Source organism: Apodemus sylvaticus, chromosome 1 (genome assembly GCF_947179515.1).
Source record: "Apodemus sylvaticus chromosome 1, mApoSyl1.1, whole genome shotgun sequence".
Classification (NCBI taxonomy): Eukaryota; Metazoa; Chordata; class Mammalia; order Rodentia; family Muridae; genus Apodemus; species Apodemus sylvaticus.
The window spans coordinates 102,687,245-102,704,971 of record NC_067472.1 but is presented as its reverse complement, the minus strand read 5'-3'; the positions used below and the strand labels follow the sequence as shown (position 1 = coordinate 102,704,971).

General features: G+C 36.6%; 2 protein-coding genes across 2 annotated transcripts; one reads left to right on the top strand and one right to left on the bottom strand.

Moving 5' to 3' along the window:
- The first annotated feature begins 544 nt into the window (after nucleotides 1-544).
- On the top strand, nucleotides 545-1,504 carry LOC127681055 (olfactory receptor 51F1-like). Its single transcript, XM_052176968.1, has one exon. The coding sequence runs from the start codon at nucleotides 545-547 to the stop codon at nucleotides 1,502-1,504; it is 960 nt and encodes a 319-aa protein (XP_052032928.1).
- A 12,881-nt stretch (nucleotides 1,505-14,385) lies between these two features.
- On the bottom strand, nucleotides 14,386-15,327 carry LOC127681049 (olfactory receptor 51A4-like). Its single transcript, XM_052176956.1, has one exon. It carries the CDS (start codon nucleotides 15,325-15,327, stop codon nucleotides 14,386-14,388), a length of 942 nt encoding a protein of 313 aa, XP_052032916.1.
- Nucleotides 15,328-17,727: the final 2,400 nt, after the last annotated feature.

The window sequence follows — 17,727 nt, the reverse complement described above, 5'->3', positions numbered from 1 at the left end:
TTTTTTCCTTTTAATAACTTCAGTCTCTTTAGCTCTTCACCTTCACCTGTGGGATCAAAGTGGTTGCTTCTAGAATTCTGTCTGGAGAGTCATACTTGCAGGACCAATCAAGAGAAACAAAGTCTTTAAGAAGGGTTCACCTGCTCACTTTAAGCCTGGCAAATTAAAACTTACATGTCCTTGTTTTTCTGTGTTCTAAGAACTGAGTCTCCCACATTGAAGGATTTTTATTTTTTTGAAGTTCTAAAAATCACTATTTATGCACAAAATCCTGCGGAACTTAAAACTCTATAAATATAAAAATAAATATATAAGTGTATAAAATTATGTGATTATATTTTCTTGGTTTAAGGATAAAAACATTATATTCTAAATGTCTCTAATTTTAATTGCTAAATTAATAAATTTTAATGTTGTGAACCACAGAAATTATTTCCTAGAGTAGTTTTACTAATCAGAAAATGATTTAAGTATTTTTTTTCATAACAGTACAGTTACAACAATTCTATTGTTACTTGTTTAGATGTGAACATTGGGAAACCAAATGCTCCAAATGCAGGACAACACAGAATCCCTAAGCAACTTCACATCGCAATTACCAACCTTCCTGTTGACTGGCATTCCTGGCCTAGAGTCTGCTCATGGCTGGATCTCCATCCCTTTCTGTTGTCTTTATGCCACTGCCCTCGCTGGCAACAGCATCATCCTCTTTATCATTGTGACCCAGCATAGTCTGCATGAACCTATGTACTATTTCCTCTCCATGCTCTCTGCCACTGACCTGGGTTTGACTGTTTCTACAATGTCAACAACTTTAAGAATCCTGTGGTTTCATGCAAATGAAATCAGTTTAGATTTTTGCATTGTTCAGATGTTTTTTCTCCATGGATTCACATGTATAGAATCTGGGGTGCTAGTGGCTATGGCTTTTGATCGCTATGTAGCAATCTGCGACCCTCTTAGATATACCATGATTCTTACTAATTCTAGAATCATTCAGATGGGCTTCCTAGTGATAATGCGCTCTATACTATTAATAGTTCCAATACTTCTGCTCCTTAAACCTGTCTCTTTCTGTAAAAGGAATACCCTCTCCCATCCCTACTGTTACCATCCAGATGTGATTAAGTTAGCATGTTCAGACACTCGGGCCAATAGCATCTGTGGACTAGTTGGTCTCATTCTGACCACAGGGACAGATATTCCATGCATTATCTTATCTTACATACTGATCATTCGCTCTGTCCTTACTATTGCCTCCTCTGAAGAACAGCACAAGGCCTTCAGCACCTGTGTGTCACACGTTGGAGCAGTTGCTGTTTTCTACATCCCGATGTTTAGCCTGTCTCTGGTGCATCGCTATGGTCGGTCAGCACCTAAAGTGGTCCATGCAATGATGGCCAATGTTTGCCTTCTTTTACCCCCTGTGCTCAACCCCATCATCTATAGTGTGAAAACCAAACAAATCAGAAAGGCTATTCTTAGTTTGCTTTTTGCAAAATGAACAGAGTACTCTCAACTTTTGAAAATCCTGGTGTGATTTTCATGCTCTAAAAGCAAATGTGGTTGGAGATTCCCCATTCAATGTGGTAGTTTTCAAGTTTTTAATTTATTTAGCAAGGTTTAATGAATATTTAGATGTTCTTTGTTAAAAGTTAGCTCTGTTTTGCACGAGTTTTACAGTCCAATAATGGAGTTGTAATGATGAAGCGATGATAAAGAAATAAAACAATTGCTCAAAGTAACTGACATTTGCTGATTGTTTGTGCTAGGTTTTCTCAAATGGCTCACAAGACATATTCTACCTATCCTCCAAAACATCGCAACAGAATGTATAACTATTTACAATTAAAATATACACTCTGGATTAAAATAAGGTTTAGATGTGTTCGGGCCATACATCTAACATAGATCAGAGGTGAAATTTTGATATATGATTCCCATATCATGGATGCCATGGTCTGTGATGCACACTTTGCCAAATGTTCCCAGGGGAGACATTCTGTGGCAAGAAGTAAAGTGTGTATCACCATGAATCTGTGTCGTAGCTTTTCCAAAACTATTAACTTATTGTAAACAGAGACACTACATAATATACATAAAAAAATCAATTGTTCAGACAAGTAATACTCAAAAGAATGCTTTGAAAATTAGGGATATTTATTTCTTTATTTGATAAATGAAGTGGAACTTTGGGTCTAGATGAGAATATCAAGCAAATGGAAGGAATATTAGAGCAGAGGTTGTTGCTTTGTTTCTTAAGGACTCATTAAAATTTTATATTATAATAGATTATATAATGGATAATGGTAATGGTTCATTAAGAATTTAATACATGTTATTATCATCACAGTAAAATCAAAGTAAAATCAACATCCTGATATTAATTCACAAAATTTCATGTTATATGAATGCATAGATGGCTTACATGCCTTCTTTAACAAACCAATAAACTAAACTAAAGATTGATGGATGATTTTCATCTGATACAGAATCAGGCACAAAATATTTCTTCTTCAAAGGGAAACAATTTGGATTTAGGAGACATCCAAAAGCTTAAACTTCCAGTTGCATAGAGGAAATTTAGTGCTGTAAGCAACATGGTGATATATATGATGGATGTCATATGCAGCTCACAAATACCGGGAAGCCAGTGTGATGGAGCCAGTTCAGATTAGCTTGCAAACCTATTTTGTATATTTTTTCCACTATGTACTCATTCAAATGACTAAATTCCTCCTCAACATATTTGGTTTATCAGCACACATGTGACTCTAGGTGCACTTTAATGTGTTTGCCCTTGCATGATATAAGAGAAATTAAAATATTAATGAACAAACACCATTATGTTTCATAAATGTACATGATGCATGAACATGGGAAAAGATTCAAATAATGAATTTAATATTATTATGGCTGATGACTCAAAAGTAGTTCACTACCTAGTTTTCCTAGAAATCCAAAATTTAAGGATTTCCAAGGACACGTCAAAAAGAAATTTTGGAAGAAATTATCTGAAAGAATGTAAGGAGTGTGTGTACAATATTCATGAGGGAATATAAATTTTAAAATCATAGGCCATATCTGAAATAGGTCTTGAGATAAAGAAAACACAGAATTTCTTCTGAACTCAGTGAAGTTCAATTGTTTTTTTACATGTCCACTATTACATCTTGCACTGTTCTAAAGCTACAAACAAAGTAGTGATGTTCACTCTTATAAAACACACAGGAGAAGTAAGAGAAGTTAAAGATGGTAAATGTAAAATGACAGACAGTAGCTATTATATTGGTTTATCCACAATGGTATGCACTCACTAATAAGTGGATATTAACCTAGAAAACTGGAATACCCAAAACATAATCCACACATCAAATGAGGTACAAGAAGAAAGGAGGAGTGGCCCCTGGTTCTGGAAAGATTCAGTGAAGCAGTATTCAGCAAAACCAGAACGGGGAAGTGGGAAGGGGTGGGTGGGAGGACAGGGGAAGAGAAGGGGGCTTATGGGACTTTCGGGGAGGGGGGGCTAGAAAAGGGGAAATCATTTGAAATGTAAATAAATTATATCGAATAAAAAAAATTAAAAAAAAGAATAAACATACACACACACACACAAATACACACATGCACAAATACACACACACATACACACACAAATACATACACATACACACACATGCACATACACGCACACATGCACATACTAATGCACATGCACACATTCACTCCAAGTCAAAAAATAAGAAAAATGCCAGGTCCCACTTTTCTTTTAAAAGGCATCTGTCTATGTGTAGTGTTCTGGTAAAGTCTATCCTTTGTGCAAAGTTTCCAAATATTCTGTACATTGCCTTGAGTCTGAAGATAAGAACTAGAAAGGCATAGGAGAAACAATGTTGATTAACAATGATTTTTCATTCGCCTATGAAAAAGGTTTTAAGTAAAGTTATGTGCTTGGATATTTGAAATAGAGCAAGGTGGGAAGGGGCTGGATGAAGTAGGTCCAATATTTCATGACTCTAATGTCTTCTGGAGGATTTTCCACTGTATTCTGATATCATACATTCTCCTTCATTTCTAAATTGATCTTTTGAAATCGTTTTAAGATCCTTTTAGAAAACTGCACGTGAGACTTTCAGAGGACCCTGCTATACCTCTCCTGGGCATAAACCCAAAGGATTCCCCGGCATGCAATAAAGACACATGCTCCATTAAAAAAAAAAGAAAATAAATCCAGTTTCTGAAATAAATTGAACTCAAAATGTACATAAAACATAAAATATTTACTACTACTCTGAAATTGATGGTCCTTTTTTTTTGTTTTACTCACACACACACACACACACACAGAGAGAGAGAGAGAGAGAGAGAGAGAGAGAGAGAGAGAGAGAGAGAGAGAGAGACAAAGACAAAGACAGACCAGGAATTCTTCTTCAAAATTATTTTTTTTTGTAGGAAACCTACTGTAAATCTCAAAAATGTAGAAATCTCAAAAATATGTCTCCCCAGTTAAGAACTGAAGAATGATCAACAACTATTGGCATGCCAGTGTAGACCTCTAGATTACACCAAGACTCCAGACTTAGATGAAAAAAGATAGACAAAGAGGGCTTAGTGAATGGAAAGTATTCCTCCCTAGGGATGAGGACCCTAATTCACTATCCAATACCACATAGCCATCCCTAAAACATATACATAATAAATGGACTCAGCAGGTTATATTTATATATTCATTTAGTTTGTATACCTAAAGATACCTAGATACACAACAGTAGTAATTAAAGGAAAATAGGAGGAAATGGTTGGAAAGAGGAGATGAAGAAGGAAAATTATGTAATTAGATTTGAAATAAATTTTAAAAAATACAATTTAAAAAGGAAAAATAAACATACTACAAACTCCTCTCTTAGGGTACTACTACTACTACTACTACTACTACTACTACTACTACTATACTACTACTACTACTACTGATAAAACCTATTACATGTTAAGGAAGGACTACGAGATATAGATGGCGGTAGAAATGTATTCCAAGGAGTGCTGTTCTATTCTCCATCCACAGTAATGTTGCATACAGCATTTCCCCTTTTGGGATCTATCAGAGTCTGAAACCATACCAGGAGAAATGAGAAGCATTTATATACATAGAGGAATAACTGAAGCCTTACCTCCCAGAATCAAAGCATCACAGAGAAACAGGAAGACAATTTGATTTATCTACAACAGGAAAATTTAGTCAGAAAGAAATAAACACAACTATTAGTTGTTTGGAAAATGGCTAATGGTGGCTTACTAAAATGTCCTGATGACTATGGTGTCTTCTGCATAAACTTCAGGAAAGGGTTTCAATTGCAAAATGTAACTTTAATATACTATACATTATCATATATTTCCAAAAGCAAAATCATTATGAGGTAAAATTTAGTTTAGGCAGTAGTGTCAATTTGCTAACAATAAGGAACATCATAATGTCCCCTTCTAATATTTTTCAGCTATCCTTAGATAAGCTTGCTATTGTAAAGACAGTTTTCAAGGAAAACAGCTAAGTTGATGGCAAAATAATAAAAATAAAATAAAAATCATCTCGTCCTCAGGAGTTCTTCCTTGATTTTGTGAGGAGGTTACTGTGTGACAGGAGTCTTTTCCATTTCAGCTCTATCCCTAGCAGTCATCGTGACATGCAGTGCTTTGCTAATAATTCTCTCTCAATCTCAGTGTTAAACTGTGCCTGAACCCCAAAATGAACCAAAATCATTGGCCTACAAATAGAGTAAAATGAGTCCAGAAAGGACAACTATTAAGGGATCAGGGAATCAGAAAAAAGCATGAGTGAGACAGATGGATGATAAATCCAAACTATACAAAGAGACAGAACAGAATACCGACTAATACAAAGAGCCAGTGGTAGGAAACGGGAATAGGCCAAAGGATGACACCTGCATTTGAATAAAAACCTAAGAGTGTAAGAACTATTAACAATAATGCATATATATACATATATATATATATTTGGTAGAATAGATATTTGATGCTTTTACCACATATAAACAAACTTTCATGAAAGTTGATGGGATTATTTGATTGACTCTAATAATCACATACAGATACATACACACATTCATAAAGAGGGATATTACTGTCTGTCATATTTTTCAGTTCAGAATGTGGACAGCCCTGCAACAAAAGATTTAAAGCACACAAAAAGTGACTTCAAGTAGCAGCAAGGTATTATAAAAATGTGATCCACCTTAGTCACAGAAACATCTGAAGAAAATTGAAGAAAATGCTATTTGCATCTAGTTGAGAGAATTTGCATAGCATAGTGTCTTGGCATGAAATAAGAGAAAATTTCTCATTGTGTCTAAAATATTGTCTCCCTCCCCCCCTCTCTCTCTGTGTGTGTTTGTGAGTGCACATGCACATTTGTGTATTTGTATGTGTTACATATATTGGTGCAAATATCTAGACTATTTTCTTGAGCTCAATTGTAAAACATAAAATAAAAGAAAACTTTCTGAATTAGTAAAGCCACAATTTCTAGTAGAAATTATTTTCTTTGTAGGTAAGAAAAGTAAATGCTCTGTTTGGCAGGGGTGCAGATTGCTCTAGTAAAGCCCACAGGCCTGAGGAAGTGCAATTCCAGTATTCAGGGCTGGGCTGGGGAAGCAGAGCTGATTCTCACACATGACTTTGAAAAAATTAGAGAAACTTTTATCATGTGTGAGACTGCTAGGTTGTAACTTCAGTCATCTTTGGACACATTGGTGGTATGGCCTAAGATCTTTGTTGTCACATGGTAGATTGTAGGCTTCTGGGTCCCTCAGTTGCTTCATCACAGGGCACTGCCTCTTGGGGAGGCTGGACCTGGGGAGTCCAGGGGCAGGTGTGAGCTGTAGGAAAGTGCCCAGACAGCACTGGAGGAAGAAGAGGGAAGCCCCATCTGGGATGTGGGAAAGCAGGACCTGGTTAGAGAGTCCCTGGTCTTTGATGAGGCTGGGGCTATGGAGTTCTCAGGCTTTTAGACATCCAGGAGCTGCTAGAAGTGGCACACGTGCTGAGAAATGAGTCTGGGGCTCTTGGCCTGCGTCTAGCCCCAGGCCCAGGTTTGTATGTTGGAAGGGGAGCTCCAGGTAGTCCCATGGTTACTGTCCTTGGCTTGCCAGCAAAGGCGTTTTATGGGAGACTAGGCTGTAGCTTTGTAGGCAAAGGCCTTCTTTGTGCCTCCCCACAGCAGATCTGAATGAAGAGAGGCTCCATGGCTCTGAATTGTCATTACAGAATGTAGATGCATAAAACCATAGCCCCCTTCTCGGGTGGGCCCGAGATTAAATACCTTTTGCAAGGAGGAACATCTGGGAAGGGAATCTTATTGGCAAAGCCCTCTGGGTCTCCAGGTACCTCATTGACATGGAGATCTCTGTCTTGAGCACACTTGACCACAGGTCAACTCTCTTTTCCCACTGTCTTGCTCTGACAGGGTCTTGATAGGGATGCCTCATCTACGTGTAGGAGGGCTTGGTGCATTGTCCTTCTGTGACTGACTGCCACAAATCTATGGGGGAGGGGGCTGCAGCTATATGACAGGGGCCTGGTGCCCAGGAGCAGGCAAAGCTCCTACTGTCCCTTCATGGTTTCCTGATTTTCAAACCTTTAGCTTGACCAAGGACCAGGCTCATAGTCCATGGCCTCACAGTAGATTAGAGGGATAATTAAAATAAATATGAATTCTTAATAAAATATAATCAGGATAACAAAATATTGTTGCTGGATAGTTGTGGTTCCATTATAGAATGCTAATCCCTCGCTAGGAACAGTTTCCTGTTAGTCTTCAGTTAGACTGAGTAAGAAACAGGATTTGTCAGGGGAAATGAGGGGGAGGCTGAGCTGCTGCCCCACTTCTGAAGATCTTGTGTGTTAATATTTGTTGTGAACAGTAGCATGAAAGGGTAAAAATAAACCAAGAACTCCCAGGTGTTGGGGAATGCAGCTCATGATTGGCTTCTTGGTTAGAGCGTGGAATATCCCAGGTTTGACCTCAGTAGACTGTGATGCTCTTCTCTCCCTCTCCCTCCCCCTCCCCCTTCCCCTCTTCCTCCCCCTCTCCCTCTCTCTCTCCCTCTCTCTCCCTCTCTCTCTCTTCCCCCCTCTCTCCCTCTCTCTCCCTCTCTCTCTCTTTCACACACACACACACACACACACACACACACACACACATTTATTCATGAATAATATTATATGCAGTGTAAGATACACAGATGAGAAAAATATTTCCATGTTCACTAACTTTATGATGCTTTTAAAGTTTTTTTTTTCATTTCATATGTATGACAGTTTTGCCTGCATTTGCGTTCATGGACTACCTATTTTCCTGATGCCTGTGGAGGATAGAAGAGGACATCATTTTCTCCTGGGAGTAGAGTTACAGTTGAGACCCACCACGTGGGGCCTGGGAAGCTAACTTGGGTCTTTTATAACAGCAGTTAGGTGCTTATAACTGCTGATCTCTATCCAGCCTCCTCTTCATAAATATTGTTTAGAAAATTAGTCTGATCTCATTGAATTTGGCTGAATTATTTAAGTAAGTGGAGCAGGTATGGTGTTAGTTGTTTAGGCATTCATATTCTAGAAATTTTCAAAAGAATCATCAGAAGCTGAAGGGAATTGAAACCCCATAGGATGAGCAACAGTATCAGCTAACCAGACCCCTCCCCCAGAGCTCCCAGAGACTAAACCACCAACCAAAGAGTACACATAGAGACACCCAGCAGAGGATGGCCTTATCTGACATAAATGGAGGGGAGGCCCCTGGTTCTGTGGAGGCTTGATGCCCCATAGTAGGAGAGTGCTAGGGTGGTGAGGCTGTGGGTAGCTGGGTAAGCACCTTCATAGAGGCAGGGGAAGGGGAATAGGATAGGGGTTTTGCAGAGGGGAAATTAGGAAGGGGGACAGTATTTGAAAATGTAAATAAAATAACCAAAAAAATGACTCATCAGATTTGATTTTTCCATTTTTTCATTAATTTATTTATTCACTTTACATTCAAATATCAGACTCCCTTGCCAGTTTCCCCTCACACAGCTCCTCCCCAAATTCCCCTCCCCTTCTCCTTTAGAAGTAGGAGGGCCCCTGAGTATGACCCTACCCTGGCACATCAAGTCAAACCAGGACTAGGTGCTTTCTTTCCCACTGAGGCCCAACAACTGGGTCAGTTTAGAGGAATGGAATCTACAGGCAGCCAACAGGTTCATGGACAAGCCCCACTCCATTTGTTGGGAACCTGCATGATGACAAAGCTGCACATCTGCTGCATATGGGTTGGGGGTGGGGACCTAGGCTCAGCCCATGTATAATCTTTGGTTGGTGATTCAGTGTCTGGGAGCTGCCCCATAAGTCCAGGCTAGTTAACTATTAGTCTTCCTGTCGAGACCCTGTCCTTTTAGGTTTCCTAAATCCTTCCACCAACTCTTCCACAAGACTCTGAGCTCCATCTAATGTTTGCTTGTGGATATTTGAATCTGTTTCCATTAGATGGTGGGTAGAAAATCTGAGAATAGTTATGCTAGGCTCTTGTCTGCAAGTATAGCAGAATATCATAAAATAATATCAAGAATTGGTTCTTGCTCATGGGATAGGTCTCAATTTGGGCCAGGTATTGGTTGGCCATTCCCTCCAACTCTGATCCAACTTTGTCCCTGCACATCTTGTAGGCAGAAAACATTTTGCCCTTATTCCTTCCTCTGCAAGTCTTGCCTACCTATAGGCAGTAACCACTTCAAGTGCCATGTTCCCTACTGCTAAGAGAATCAGCTAGAATCAGTCCCATAGATTCCCTGCCCCTTCCCCTGTTCCAGGTCTCTGCAAAGTTCTAAAGATGGCCCCCATCACCTAACCCTTCCAGCCACAGATTTCAATTTTGTATCCCCTACTCTCCCCATATTTGACCCCCCTGCCTTAATTATCTTCCCCCATTCCTTCTCCCTCCTATTCCCATCTTCCATCCACCTTTGAAAAGTACTTTTATTTCTGAGAATTATTAAAGTATCCCTTCTCGGGACTTCCTTATTATTTGACTTCTTTGGGTCTGTGTATTGTATCCTGGTAATCCTGTAGTCTATGACTAATAACCACATATAAGTGAGCACATAACCTGCATGTACTATATGGAGTCTGGGTTACTTCACTTAGGATGATAGTTTCTACTTCCATCCATTTGCCTGCAATATTCATGATGTGCTTGTTTTAATAGCTGAGTAGTGTTGCACTGTGTAAATGAACCACAGTTTCTTTATCCATTCTTCAGTTGAGGGAGATCTGGGTTGTTTCTAGTTTCTGGCTATTACAAATGAAGCTACTGTGAATATAGTTGAAGAAGTGTCCTTGTGGGATGGTGGAACATCTTTTAGGTATTTGTCTGGAACTAGTACAGCTGGTTCTTGATATAGAAATATTCCTAATTTTCTGAGAAAACACCAAAGTGATTTCCAGAGTAATTGTACAAATTTGAACTCCCACTAAAAAATGAGAAGTGTTCTCCTTGCTCCAAGTGCTTGCCAGCAAGTATTGTCCTTTGAGGTTTTTACGTCTGCCACTCTGATGGATTTAAGATAGAATCTCAGAGTCTTTTCAATTTATATTTCTCTGATGTTTAAGAACTTTGAAAATTTTTTTAAGTGTTCATTGGCTATTCGGGATTCCTCTGTTGAGAATTTCTATTTAACTATGTCCCCAGTTTTTATGTGGTTATTTGGGTTGTTTGGGTCTGACTTCTTGAGTTCTTTATATATTTTGACTATTAGCCTCCTGTCAGATGTAGGGATGGTGAGATCTTTTCCTGGTCTGTAGACTATCATTTGGTCCTGCTGACAATGTCTTTTGCATACATAAGATTTTCAGTTTCCTGAGGTCCCATTTATTAATTGGTGATCTTACTACCTGAGCTATGGGTTTCCTGTTTAGGACATTGTCTCCTGTTCCAAGGAGTTTAAGTCTATTCCCCATTCTGTTCCCTATTAGATTTAGTGTATCTGGTTTTATGTTGAGGTCTTTGATTCACTTGGACTTGAGTTTTTTGCAGGGTGATAAATATGGATCTATTCGCATTCTTCTACATACAGACATCCAGTTAGACAAGCACCATTTGTTGAAGATGCTTTCCCTGTTCCATTGCATGATTTTGCTTTTTCGTCAAAACTCCATAGGTGTGTGGGTTTCTTTATGGGTCTTCTATTTGATTCCATTGACCAACCTGTCTGTTTCTACAACAATGCCATGTGGTTTTTATCACTATTGTTCTGTAGTACAGCTTGAATTTAGAGATGGTGATTCCTCCAGAAGTTCTTTTCTTGTAAAGAATTGTTTTTTAGCTCTCCTGGTTTGTTTGTTTTTGTTTTGTTTTGTGTTGTGTTGTGTTTTCCATATGAAGTTGAGAATTGTTCTGTCATGCTCTGTAAAGAATTGTGTTGGAATTTTTATGGGAGTTGCATTGAATCTGTAGATTGCTTTTGTTTAAACTGCCATGTTTAGTATGTTAATCCTATCAATTGATTTTTGAATAGCTTTTCAAGGCTGTGATCCAAACTAGGATCTTGCCCTTGATTTTCACTTATGATATCTACAAATTTGAGTGAGTTCTACCTCTTCTGTCTGTCCTTAACATAGTCTGAATTTTCTTGACCTTCTAGAAAGAAAAGTTATTCAACTTCAAACCAATATGTAATTTTAATCACTTCAGTCATTGGAATATAAAGTCAGTTTAACAGAACTTAAAATTTCTTTTCTAAAATTAATTTTGCAGATCTATTATATTTAAAAAATCCCTTTAAATGTTTTTCTTTTTTGTTTTTGTAACACCCTATTATTTTTTAAAAATTCCATCTTATTCTTCCCTGAACAAAAAAGATACATTTCATGTTTTCATTTTTTAAGACTTATCACACTCTGCATGTTTTTTTAAACTTCAAAAATATTTTAATTATAATAAAATTACAATTTTCCCCCTTTTCCTTTTCTCCCATTGGCCCCAGATATTATCCCTGGAATCCTTTTTATACCTTCTCCCTACCCTTCTATTTGGCTTTTGCAGCAGACTGTGTCTACTCATGATAGCCTTGAATTTGCTATGCAGAGTTTCCTGCTTCTGCGTCCTGAGTGAGAGCACTAGGCCTCCAGGTGTACACACCAATATTAGGTTAATGCACCAGAGAGGATCAAACCCATACTCTTACAGGTCACACAGTACAATATTCTGTGTGATACATCCACAGACCCCTTTGTATATGTTTTTACAGAGTATTTCTGCAACAATTTTTTGCTAGTTCTCTTTGCATACATAGATTATAGTTCTTAACCATCATCAGAAAAACGTAGCAAACAGATAATTAGAAATCTTAAACCATAATTTTGTAATGTCTTAGAAAATTCATTTATTGGCTATTTTAAAATTGATAGAGATATCTGAATCTTCTTATCATGGTTTTTCAGTGAGGTATAAATATATTTCAACCATTTAGTTTTGACTACCATATAAAAAAGTAAGTTGCCAAAAGTATATAAAATTAAAGTATAACAGTGCAGAATGTGTTATTTGCTAGATATTTAGCAAATATCTATTTATTTGAGACAGCATAATTTGAAGGTTGCCAAATACCTAGAATAATTTGGAAAGTATTTTAATTATGCTCATTATAATACTAAACTTAGCCATAATCTTCAGTAATTCTTTATTAACTGCTTTTACAGTATATACATGTAGGACAAGCACTACAAAATAAAAGCAGTTAAGTTCATAGGGTTTTGTTTTGATGTCGTTTGGTGTGCATGTTTAGTGTTAAGTAATAAACAGTATTAAGCAATCACTTTTATTGCTCTTATATTCATACATTTGTAATTAGCTTAGATTACTAGTGTTTAAACATTCATTTGATACATTATTGTCTTACAGCCAGTGAATCAAAGACAAATACATATCAAAAATCTGTCCATATTATAATTATTGCAGACAACTAAGTAGACACAGCAGTTATTTCAAATTCATTATATTAAATCAGTCTCATTTATTAGTTACCTAAGACATTTAAATTAATTTCTCTGTTTTGGTGAATTACAGAATATCAAATTTGTGTAGGTACTCCATTTATTTCAAAATCAATAGGGATAGAATTCATCTAGGGTATTAAAATTAACTATGTAATGCTGTCCAGAGGCATGCTGCTCATGCATAACATTATATATCTCTATCTCTATCTCTATCTCTATCTCTTTTTCTATCTCTCTCTCTCTCTATATATATATATATATATATATACAGGCACAAAATAAAATTTTAGCTTGCAGTAAAATGGTAATATAAAACTTACTAGTTATGTAAATGTAAAAGTTAGACCTCATGTTTATTATGCTTTATACTTTAATTTTAATATTTTTTCTTGCAAAATGTGTGAGGAACTGAGTCTATTGCCATAAAAGAAAGAAATATAGATTAGGAATTGATTTAATATGTGTTTATGTGTACTATCTACAGGGTCTTTGAGACATGGTTCCTGTAGCCATGGCTGTCTTTTAAGACTCTATGTTGTGAGAGTGACCTTGTTATCTTTATCCTCCTGACTTCCCCTCCTGAGTGATGAGATTATAGGTGTGGACCATCATGCTTTGCTGTATGATTTAATCAAGATTTTTGAGTATAATTTTAAGATTTTGCTTCTAAGGCATTATCAGATGAAAGATTTGGATTACATTAAAAATGATGTTTGAGAAAACATCCTATAGCAGGCTGATTGTTTCCAAAGCCAATGTGTTTAAGTATTTAGTTTCAAGAAATCTGAGTCTTTCTTGATATGGTGGGCACATTTATTTTGTTTGTAGGGAGACATAAGTCTGTTGCGGTTTTCAGTAAGTTTAGAAGTCTAACATTCCAGCAGTGATAGGGAGCTCATGAGCCAACAAGGGGAGGAAAATGTGCCAGAGATAGATACAAAGTGAAGGATGATATCAGAACAGCATGTAGAAGAACAAGAGGAATTGAAGGAAAAATTGATAACTAAAGGAGGACAGAGGAGCAGACACAGTGAGAAGGAGCATCATAGAGGTGACAAAGTAGGAAATACTGAGATCTCTAAGGGCACTGAGTTCCCAATTATTCCCCAGAAACGTGTGAAAAGACTGATATTGCCAACTTGGTAAAAGTAGGAATACATTCTGTATTTACATTAATATCTCAATATTAAATATTAAATCAAGAAATCTGCAATGCTAGCTCTCTTTGAATTGGTAAACATGTAGAAAGGTGATGCTGAGGAGTTAACGTACAGTGTGAGCCCTTACTGATTCATTCTGCTTGATTTTCTGACATCACCAATTGGATTTTCTTGAGCTTGAACATCTTTATCAGCTTTGTTTTTGACACAGTTTCTCTAGAATCACATTTCTTATCTGTTGACTCTTAATGCAGTATATGATAGGATTCATCACAGGAGGCACCAGCAAGAAAATGTCAGCCATAAGAATCTTGGATATGGGGGAACTGTGGCTCGCAATGCGATAGATAATAGCAAGGGAGATGGCAGGGACATAGAAAATGAGCACAGCACAGATGTGGGAGACACAAGTACTGAGGACCTTGAGCCTCTCCCTTTGGGATGCAATGCCCAGCACTGCTCTCAGGATGAGTACATATGACATGAAAATGAATGTTATGTCAAGGATGCCTGTGAGAGCCACGAATAAACCGTAGATGACATTGAACTTGTTGTCTGAGCAGGCCAGCTTCATGACATCCTGGTGAAGGCAATAGGAATGTGACAAGAGATTCTTCTTGCAGTATCGTCGACGCTTTAGAGTCACAGGGAAAGGCAGGATCAACAGTACATTCTTGAGAGAAAAGGCAAGCCCAATTTGAAGAACCCTGGCACTGGTAAGGATGGACGTGTATCTCAGAGGGTTACAGATGGCAATATAGCGATCAAAGGACATAATGAGAAGCACAGATGACTCCATAGCTGAGAATTCATGAATAAAAAACTCCTGGGCAAAACACACGTTAGGAGAAATATCTGGAGAATTGAACAGGAAAACCTTAAGCATGGTAGGAAGAGAGGAAATGGACAGTCCTAGGTCAGAGAGAGCCAACATGGAGAGGAAATAATACATAGGTTCATGCAGAGAAGGCTCTGATTTTATGAAAAAGAGGATAGTGCAGTTACCTATGATGGCAACAGTGTACAGGAGACATATGGGGATGGAGATCCAAATGTGGGCCGATTCCATCCCTGGGAGCCCAACCAAATAGAAAGTAGAAATTTCTGTAACTGAGATGTTGAGAATGGACATACCAGCATGAGTAGAATCAAGATAGATGTTTCCAAAGAGGTGTGCTGTGGTGTTGAGAGTAGAGTGGCTCAAATGGCTGCCTTTGTCCTGTTGAAATCTTTAAGATGCTGCCAAACCAAGAGAGAAGGAAATTGTTCTTAGAAATGCACCTAACATGGAGGAAAACAGATCAGAAGTAACTGTAGTTGTATATCAATGTACAACTATATAATACATGTCAATATCTATATCAAAGCATAATGTGACATGTTAATATCTAAATCTTAATGATTAAGCCACATGAAGGAGGACTCTGAAGTCTTTCTGGTTGGAGCTCATTGTGTCTCTTTCTTTTCTCTTTAACATCAATACTTTGTGAAATAGATTCATGGTGAGCCTATGCTTCCCGTTTTCTAAACCATGTTCAGTTTTCAAAAGCAATCATCCAATAGACAGGTCTCAGTTGATTCACTGTTTGTCTTCCTTTTCTATTGTTGTTATTGTTTGCTAGTACCCTGTATTAGCATATTCTCTATAAAATTGATATTCTGCACTTTGATATGCAGTATTTAGTTAAAGGTGTACAACTCATTTTTATGTTAAACATTTTAACTCAACAGTCATTTGTTATACTACATTGATATTGTCAAACATCATCACATTAAATATTCTCTTTTGAATGTTTTTTGAGTTGAATTTTCTTAGATATTTCAATTTAACTCTGTTAGATAGCTTAATGTGTACATATGCATGCATGCATATTCCTTTTAAATACTATATATTTGTCCAGATTAATTGTACAAAATAGTTATATTGCAACATTACAGTGCCCATTTTTAATGTAACTTCCCATTTATTCATGTTGAATTTTTGTCTCATTTTCAAATTCATTTTTAAATGTTTGACACTATAATATAGTTAGCAACATATTCCTCTTTCCTTTCCTCCCTCTTCACCTTCCTCTATGCCCCTCACAGTTTTTTTCCAAAGCATTCACATTAGCTTCTTTTTTGTCAATTGTTACATATATAATAGCTTGCTTGTCATATTTAATTTTTTAAGTTTGTATTTGGTTTTCAATATATCAAAATTATTAATCACATTTACAAATATTCTTCTTTTTCTCTAAATGTGAATTATTTTAAATCACCATGAATTTCTGCTTACATTTTCTAATCACTTCATTATTTTCCATTCAATTATTACTATGCTTTCATGCTAGTTAGTTATAACATTTTTATTTTAATTTGGTTGAATTTGTTTTTTGGGACAGTGTGCTATTTTAATGTACCTGTACAATGAGAAATTATTTTTTTCTTCAAATAAATTACATAGAGGTAATATTCAATTGTGACTAATTATATTTGTCTCCCTTTCCAGATCCATTAAGTATGTTAGTTGTTAATAAAGAATTACCTGTTGAGGTTGGTGTACTTCAACTCTCAAGATGTACTTCTAATGCTGATGAGAAAAAAGAGAAATGTTTTATGGAAAACTGAAAAACACATTACAAAATGATCAGGCAAAAGATGTTATGTGCTTCTTTGGACCATATGCCTAAACAGAATTATTAGAAGTTTTATTTTGTTACTGGTTGTTGTTTTGGTTTGTTTATTTTCTCCAGGATAGAGCCCTCAAAAGCTGTTTAATGTATATTTTGTTGGGGTAAATGAAATATTAAAAGGATGTAGGGCTTTTGCTGCTCAGAGTCCTCTCCTGCCCAGCTCAGGCACAGATCAGGTCAGGCCTCACTCCTTCAGCTACGTTGTCTCTCACTCTGCAGTCTTCCCTGCAGAAAAGAGATTTTGTTTCTTTTAAATTTTCTTTCAGTTGTTCTTTAGAAAACTCTAGTCTCAATGTTAATAACAAGCTTAGTTGGATATTGATATTCTTTGGGGTCATGTTGTAACTGACTTAAAAGATCTTTTAATTTTTAACCTTGAAATCTTTTAATGCTGTTGAAGTTTGGGATTTAAATCATTCTATACCAAACACAACTAGTAACTTTTAGTTTATGTCAGCTCTCCTAATACAATAAAACTACATGTTTAATTATCAATCTAGAAAAATAGAGTAAGAAAATTTTCATTCATTATCACCTCTTCTTATTATAAATGACAAACAACCTTGTGTTTAGTATAGTAAAAAATTATCTTTCATTAGAATATTATTTATGTTTCCAGAAATAATATTTTGTTTTGCTATAAAAAGAGTTGCTTTTAGAGAAGCTAGAGAAAGCGAGAAGGATGCCTAAAAGGTTTTCTAAGTCTATCTGTAGCTCAGGAGAGCTTTCAGAATTAAATTCTCTACTTTGTAGAAATATAAGAAAAATGGGTACAGTGGGATCAATAATGGGGTCAATTATGTATTGTAAGGGTTTGTTTCAAGTTCTCCATTTACTTACTTGGAAATGAGTATTAA